Source organism: Arachis ipaensis, chromosome B02 (assembly GCF_000816755.2).
Source record: "Arachis ipaensis cultivar K30076 chromosome B02, Araip1.1, whole genome shotgun sequence".
Classification (NCBI taxonomy): Eukaryota; Viridiplantae; Streptophyta; class Magnoliopsida; order Fabales; family Fabaceae; genus Arachis; species Arachis ipaensis.
Window position 1 is genome coordinate 9680620 of NC_029786.2, and position 8349 is coordinate 9688968.

The following is an 8349-nucleotide window of genomic DNA, read 5'->3' on the forward strand; positions in this document are numbered from 1 at the left end:
ATCATTAAAATCTTTTATAAGTATTATTTTCATCCTACTAAAAAATTATAATTGATTAAAAGTCTCGGTCTACATTTAGAAATCATACCAAATAGATACTGCTAAGCATATGTCATTCGACACACTTGCCATGAAGCCTACTATATATTAAATAACAGTGACAAAGTTAATTAACCATTAATCAAATTTACCACTACATTGAAACCTCGCCGAAAAAATTGTGCGCTATTAGTCATAAAGTGAGAATTTGTTCTACATACACACTTTATTTTCCGTTTCCACTTTTTTCTTTTTTTCTATTTTTTTTTTTTTTGGCAAATGTTCTTTGCTGCTTTTTCTTGCTTCAAGAATCATTTTTTATGATTTTTCAGATTATCAAACAACATGTCTCCTAGTCATCATTCTTTCAAGAGCCAACATATTTAACATTCTTAAACAACAACTTCAAAAGACATCACCTTATAATAATTTCTATTTATTTTATCCATGTAAACGTAAGAGTAAATTGTTAGTATGAATAAAAAAGAGTAACACATTTAAAAAAATATCAATAATAATAAAAATAATAAAAGTGGTTAATTCAAGAGTAATATGTTATTAAAAACTTTTTCTCTAAAATAAAAAGCATACAATACTTTATCTTTTATATTTGTATCATGGAATATTGAATAATTGTTAACTTGTATAAAATTTAAATAATTAAATAGGACTATAACAGAGAAAATATATAAACTAAAATTTTTTTGTTAGATTGAAAAAAGAAAAAAAAAACTTTAGTTACTTTATTATCAAATTGTCAATTATTGTTTTTAGAATAGGATTTTGATTACGAATAAATCAAGTGCACTTGAATTTTGTTAGAGTTAGATAGTGTAAATTTGTAAAAGAGAATGTTTAGTTTAAATTTAAAATCTTTTTTAATATAAACTAATTTTTATCGGTGTAAAAATGACACAAACAGAAAAAAAAAAAAGCTAAAGTTAAAATATTATAAGAAAATGAATGATTGAACCAAGATATATATTTTTATTATGTTTATATAAAATTAAATGCATATGCCGCATTAACTATGTATCGAAAAATCAGTTAGAAAACAAAATATGTAACAGAATCAGTTTTGAGCTATAAATGAATTTCATAATGACACTATTTAATATTTATTGATGAAATATTTTTCTTCCCACCGTCAACGAAACCTATAAATAAAGCACCTCATATTGTTTCCAATTTTCCTTTACACTATTATACAAACACTCTCTTCTTCGCTGAATCTCTCTGACTCTGATTCAGTGATTCTAATCCTTATTAGTTTTATTGCACTTTCTGAACTCAATTCTACTCTTAATTCAGGTTTGCTTCTTAGCATGTTTCCTTCTTTGAAGCACGTTACCTTCTTTGGAATTTCTTTATTTTCTTCCGTAGTGTTCATATTGTATTTTACTTAAGTGGTGGTGTTAAGTTGGGTTGATGGAGAACTGGAGTAACAGAATTTGGGTTTTGATGAGGGAATGGATTCTGCAGCTTCTTCTAATTGGGTTGTTGTTTAAATTTTGGAAGAGATTAATGAGCAATGAAAGGTCTTATTGATGGGAATATTGTGTTTTATTTCGTAGTATCATGGCTATTATAACAACAACAAAGAGGACTCAACGGTTCCATCGTACAACACCACCAACATGCAAGTATTGGCTAGCTGGGAGATGCAACAGAAATCCTTGTGGATTTTCACATAGCTTACCAACCTCGCCATCCAATGTATACTATAATGCTAATACGACATATAAGCATTCGAAGAAGCCTGATTCGTCCGTTGAGAAGATGGCCAGTTCCTCTGCTAAGAAGGCAATAAATTGCACACCCAAGGCCTTCAAGAAGCCAGAAAATTGTGCACTAAAGGCTGTTGAGTGCAGACCAGAAGCTATATCTGTTGAGAAGCCAAGCAAGTGTGAAGAAAAAGCTGTATTAATTGAAAAGACTGCAGACGTGGAAGATGTGGCCACTGTTGCTAAGGCTTCTGTGGATAAATCACACAGTATTTGCAAATCTTGGATGACTGACAATTGTGTGGATGGTGACTTGTGTCAGAATTTGCATTCATGGTTTTATGGTGATGGGTTTTCTACGCTTGCAAAGCTTCATGAACACAACGAGGTATATACATGTCTGATTCCACCTTTTATTATTTGAAAGTACATTCAGTTTAGTGTATTTTGTCTTGGTTTAATTTGAAAGTTAAGTGAATATTGCAATTGAAATAAGTTTGAGGGATAAGCAAAAAGTGAAAAACTACAAAGATGCCATAACTAAGTTGCAATAAATTAAAAAAAATTCAACACGAAGCATAGGTGTATTAGTTATAAACTTATAATCCCAATATTTGTTTCTAAAATCTAAAGAATCCATTCTATAGAAGCAACCATGATAAGAGACATTAAGAACTAACTTTGGAAACTTGAGCCGTAATTTTTTAGGCCAGTGCTTAGCACCTGCTTCACATAAAAATAACCGTGTTTGCCTAGCTTAGAATAAATTAGAATAGAAGATCCTTAGTTTAAAATTGATATGGAAATGGAATCTAATACATTTTACATACACTGCATTTATTTTATTGTCATTCAAGTATTAAGCAAGACAGCATTTATTTTACTGCCATCAACACGCATATTATATCAAATTCACGTAGAAAATGTATATTAGAAATCTTACCCACCTTGCCGAAGAGTATCAAATCTAATCTAGGACACGCTTTTACATAAGAGCAACATTCTACTAATATTTGAAAGTGCCATCGAGTTGGATTCGTTTATGCTAATATTCAAATTTTGTTAACAGGCAATCACTGGCATTGCACTGCCGGCTGGTTCAAACAAACTTATTTCTGGTAGCACTGATGGCACAGTTCGGGCATGGGACTGCAACACTGGCCATTGTGTTAACATGATCCAACTTGATTCTCAAGTTACCTCACTCATATCTGAGGGCCCATGGATTTTTGCCGGTGTGAAAAATGCTGTGAAGGTAAGCTCATTTGTTTTATTGCAATAATGGTATCTTATGTATAGGAGCTTTAACTGTAAACTTATAATTTGATTGTGGTTGTTTTGTTAAGGCATGGAATATTCAGACGGGTGCAGATGTTACTCTTGATGGACCGAAAGGGCAAGTCCTTTCCTTGAATGTTGGCAATGATATCCTCCTTGCTGGAGCAGAGGTAAATTACCTTAGCTTGCAGTGATTTAAGATTTATTTATAGTTAGCCATTTGCTACTGATTAGAACTATGACATTTTAGCTTGTCCATTAGTTTTTAAATAATCTATTTAAATTGCAGGATGGTGTTATTTATGCTTGGAGATGCAGCTTTGAGTCTCCTTTCAAAATGGTTGCAACACTAAGTGGTCATAGTAAACCAGTGGTTTGTCTTGCTATTGGATCACACAAGATGCTTTATTCTGGATCCATGGACCATAGCATTAAGGTATTTATTTATTTCAACGTGAGATATGCTTTATGTAATTTGCACACTATTCCCCTTTAGCTAAGCAATTTCTTACCCTGCTATCTACAGGTTTGGGACCTTGATACATTACAGTGCACAATGACACTTAACGGACATACCGACTTTGTCACATCACTTATTTGCTGGGACAACTACTTGTTATCGGGTTCATCTGATTGCACAGTCAATGTTTGGGTGTGCACCGAGGAGGGAACTCTAGAAGTGACATACACTCACACTCACGAAAATGTAAGTTGTTCAACCATTAACGTTTGTTCACAAATATGTCTTTAAGCTGATATTTTGATTTTGTTTAAGGAGGTGATTGGTTTGTCCAATTCATTTTTTTTATTTTTATTTTATTTGTTATTTTAATTTTATTTGTTATTATAGGCTGTTATTGGACTGTATGGAATGACCGATGCAGAGGCCAAGCCAATATTGTTCTGCTCGTGCAAAGATAATTCAATTCGTATGTATGAATTGCCGACGTGAGTGACGATAAATCTTTCATCTACTTGTCTTGCTACTTTTACTGGGCTTGTTTTTTTTACTGTTGTAGCTACTTACTGTGTCTGCTTCTACAGATTTCTAGAGAGAGGTCGACTATTTACAAGACAAGAAGTTCGATCCTTTCAGATAGGCCCTGGCGGACTCTTCTTCACTGGAGATGGGACTGGTTTATTAAATGTGTGGAAATGGTTAGAAGAGGCCAAGGTGCCAACATAGGAAAATACATCTTGAGTTACATGATGAGTTATTCTAATTACTTTGATGTGGTGACCTTATCTTTGTTCTCTGAATGTATGAATTAACTGAGCATACTTGATGTTGGGGTTGGGCATATTGGTTCTTGAAGTACAAGAATTTAGAGAAGTATTATTGATTCTCTGAAATATCAAAAAGATTGATTCTTGAAGCAAAAGAAACAGCAAAAAAAAATAAGAAAATCGAAAAAGAAAAAGGTCCAAGGCTTTGAGTATCAATGGTTAGGAGGGTCGAAATTGGCCTAAAAAGCTCAAAAGAGTTGTTCTCCCTAACTATATGCTTGTGGTGTAAAAGTGTCAAGTAATCCTTGAGACTGAACATTTAAAGTCGTGACCCAAAGCTATTAAAGAGTACGCTTAAGGCTCTGAGCACCACTGTCTGGGAATTTAAGCAAAGCTAAATTCGAATCCAAAGGGTTCCTCCAGTTAAGTGCTTGTGGTGTTTATGTATCAGGTGGTAATACTTGAAAACAAAACACTTAGAGTCACGGCTAGGCTCAAAGGTGCAAAGCACCAAAAGAAATAAAAGCTGTATTCAAGAATCAAGAAAAACTTAAAAGAAGAGAGTCAATAATATGATCCGAATTCTAGTTCTAAGGGATACCAATATTGCTGAACTTCAAAAGAAAGAGAGATGCCAAAACTATTCAGAAATAGAGAGTTAATAGCCCCATTAAGTAATTAGACCTAGCTTCATCTGACAACTCTAACTTCCAATGTATAATGTAACATTCTATGTATTATACAATTCTCAATAAGACCATCAGTTTTGAAAAGTATGCGTGTTGTTTTAAATTCTTCATTTAACTTCTGAAATTATTATATCGGTTTTGATTTTTTTCTAAGGAGAAAGAAAGAAAAAAGTGACCAATTGAAAAACTACATAATAATAGGCAACATAATTTTAGACTCTTAGAACTTTTCTGCAGCATTTAGTTCCCTTCCTAGAACCTGAAAGCAGTACACCCTTACCTTTTTTAATTACAAGCTTCAAAAAGTTATTTATAAAGTATAAACCCTTTTGGTCATAGGATATTTCCAAGATGGAAAATTTGACTCTTAATTGGAAATGCACTTAAGCTTTAAGTTCATGGTTGAAAAAACGTAAGAATGAAAATCTTGAGAGTTTGAATAAACTTTACCGTTTTAATGATGATGAGCATAATAAGTCTAATGTGCCAATTGAATTATTTGAGAAGACACCCAACCCAACTTGGAAACAATGGAAGTAAGCTATTACTATGATGAAACCCTCAAAAATAGATGAAGCTAGTAATAAGGAGATTATTGGAAACTTAAAAAAGAATTGTACCTCTTCAAATTATATGTGTTGCAATCCATCAATGGGTTAGAATAGTATACTTGTCAGAGCCGCTGTGTCCAATGTCCAAAATTGATAACACTAGTACTATAGTCTTCCTCCAATCTGAAAGAATTGCACATAGAATCATGTGAGGCAGAGGCAGTGGTCGAATTAGAATGAGTATACATAACCCAACTCACTTGAATTCGAATGAAGAAACATCACTCTGAAATTAGAAAAGGCCAGAAGAGGCATTTGAAAGCAATGCTAATTTGACAGCAGTAGCAGCACCTTCTTCTGCTGTTAAAAGTCGAGTATTGGCAGTTATATCGGTTTTAACATAACCGGGACACACACTATTGATGCATATAGTAGGGTACTTTTTAGCAACAATTTTGTATATGCATTCATAGCAGCTTTTGAGATAATATAGGCACCAAGAACCTTAGGCCATCCTTTTCTTTCTAAACACCCTTCTTTGATATCTTTCAGAAATTCATTCAACACTTCATCAACTCTCTCTTCTGTAAGGTTTTCAGCATCACCCAAGATTCCTTTAGCCCATTCATTTTATACACGCTGAATTATTAGACATGAAAAGCAATAATAATGAGAGTTACAAAACAGAATCATAAAATAGTAATAGAGAATAAAAAGTAATAAAATACGCTTATTAGTAGAGCAACAACCAAATTTAGCGAACCAATCTAAGATCTACTAATTTTTTTTAAAAAAAGTTTAATTATTTTGTTAGTTTCCATAATTTCATCAAAATTTTAATTAGATCCTTATAGTTTAAAAGTTTGTATTGACTATTGAGTCTCTATATTAGATAAAAACTTTCCATTTGGTCGTTTTTTAGCAATAAAGTGTTTTTTTCTAAAAAATAATCATTAGTAAAGATTTAATTACAAATTTTTACCTAATATAATGATCTAATCACAAATTTTTAAACTAAAAGAATCTAATCACATAATTAGTAAAATTATAGAGATTATTAGAATAATTAACTTTAAAAAAACACAAACAAACAAAGAGAGTATCCTACCTTTAACTTTCCTAGGGAGGATGATACATTCATAATTCTTGGTGATTCAGATAATTGGAGAAGAGGGAGAAGGGCTTCAGATATTCTTTTAGCACCATAATATTTTATTTGCAAGCATTCTTCAGCTAGCTCGAATGTTTGAACGATTCCGGCTTTCTCTATTACATCATCTGATAATTCCTAAAAATTTCACCCAATTCAATATACTAAGGAAACATCTTAGCTTGTGTTTGGTTTATATTTTTTAAATTCTAAAATAGAAAATGTTGAAAAATGAAAAAAGATGAACCAAACTGGCTGTAAAATTCTTACCCTGCTTTTCAATAACACTTGAGGGACCAAATCATTGTCCTTAATCACAAGTCCACCAATCCCTGCATTGTTGATCTACAAAATGCAATTCTTTTCTTCAAGAATAATATTCAAATGTCAATATATATGACAAGGAAAAAGATAGAATCCATTTCAATTGAAAGCTACCAAGTCAAGGTTATTAATTAAGACAATGAACTCATTCCTGGTTGTATCCAAAATGAATAACATAAACCCTAAACATGACTTGATAGTAAACCTCTTAAGTCTTAGCATGCAGAGCTTCATACGAGAAGTTTAATTTATTACATTCAGAACAAATTAGTCGATTTCATTTTTTTAGTAGAATTGTAAGAAAAAAAAATCCTTAACATGCAACTAACAAACATGAAAATAAATGAGAAAATCCCAAATCATGCAATAGAAAATTTATATATATATAGTTGACTAAATCAATGAAACTTATTTCTGAGTAGAAAAATGCAAACATGGAAATTTTATTTTCACATAATTCATCCTGTATCCCCTTCCATGCAAACAAAAAAAGAAAAAGAAAGTGATATATATATATATATGGAATTTAATTTGTCAAGTTACCAAAATGTGGGGTTTTCCAAATTCGGATTTGATGAAATTTGCAAGAGAATCCACAGTAGCAGGATCAGCAACAACAAGCTGGTGAAAGAGGACAAGATGAGAGAGATCTTTGAGAGTTTCCAAAGCATGAAGGTCTCTCTTCTCATCTCTTGAAGTCAACACAACCTTCACTCCATTTGAAGCTAATTGCCTTACTATTTCTGTTCCAATTCCTTTGTTTGCTCCACTCACTACTGCATATCTGATTAATTTGGAAAATAATGTAACTCTATTTTTCTTAGAAAAAAAATACTGAAAATAAAAACTGAAACGAAACACATCCAGTCTAACATCAAATAAGAAGAGCATTGAAAATGCTAGTGTCTCAAGCAAAAATAGTGGTGTACTTTACCTCTGTGGCGCTTGTTCCATCTTTAATTTGAGGCTTTGTTGGTTTCTAACGAAGATAAGTTAAGGCTTCAGTTCATGAGCACTGTTTCCATGCATGTATGCCACTTGCCATGATTTCCGTCTTACAAGTTTGCTGAGATAACATTCAATTTGAGTATAGTTTGTTTTGAGTTTTTAAATTGATTAATTTGTTTCGATGTTAATTTGGTTTGATAATGATACATATAAATGGTTCGTTAATATGTTGTTATTGCGCATTTTTTAGAGGGTATCAAGGCTATGTACGCAGCTCTTGGGTCCTCACAATTTATTTTCATTAAACACTATCAATAAAAGGCTAATCACACACTTAGAAGGTGTTTAGTTTGTATTTTTATTTTCTATTTTTATTTTTAATATTTTTTATTTTTTGAATTTTATAAAAAAAGTTGAAA

General features: G+C 31.9%; 2 protein-coding genes and 1 pseudogene across 6 annotated transcripts in view; 1 reads left to right on the top strand and 2 right to left on the bottom strand.

Annotated features, from left to right (window-relative positions):
• Positions 1-7900, bottom strand: part of LOC107624838 ((+)-neomenthol dehydrogenase-like) — a 37946-nt gene extending 30046 nt beyond the window's left edge. For 3 of the 5 annotated variants that reach the window (XR_002357054.1, XR_002357055.1, XM_021115386.1), the window contains exons 1-3: positions 7526-7894; positions 6929-7003; positions 6617-6796 (exon numbers count right to left, since the gene is read on the bottom strand). Coding sequence is in view for 3 of the 5 variants with exons in the window: in XM_021115386.1 (XP_020971045.1) it covers positions 6617-6796; positions 6929-7003; positions 7526-7873 (603 nt within the window). In the remaining 2 variants the exon portion in view is untranslated. Of the gene's footprint in view, positions 1-6616; positions 6797-6928; positions 7004-7525 lie in introns of all 5 variants that reach the window. The other 2 variants (XM_021115385.1, XM_021115384.1) reach the window with 2 other exon arrangements.
• LOC107624835 overlaps positions 1-8052 on the bottom strand; it is a 44187-nt pseudogene extending 36135 nt beyond the window's left edge.
• On the top strand, positions 1081-4455 carry LOC110268690 (zinc finger CCCH domain-containing protein 48-like). The gene is made up of 7 exons (XM_021115383.1): positions 1081-2151; positions 2833-3018; positions 3110-3211; positions 3331-3477; positions 3568-3747; positions 3892-3989; positions 4086-4455. The coding sequence occupies exons 1-7, from the start codon at positions 1618-1620 to the stop codon at positions 4225-4227; spliced, it is 1389 nt and encodes a 462-aa protein (XP_020971042.1). The 5' UTR covers positions 1081-1617; the 3' UTR covers positions 4228-4455.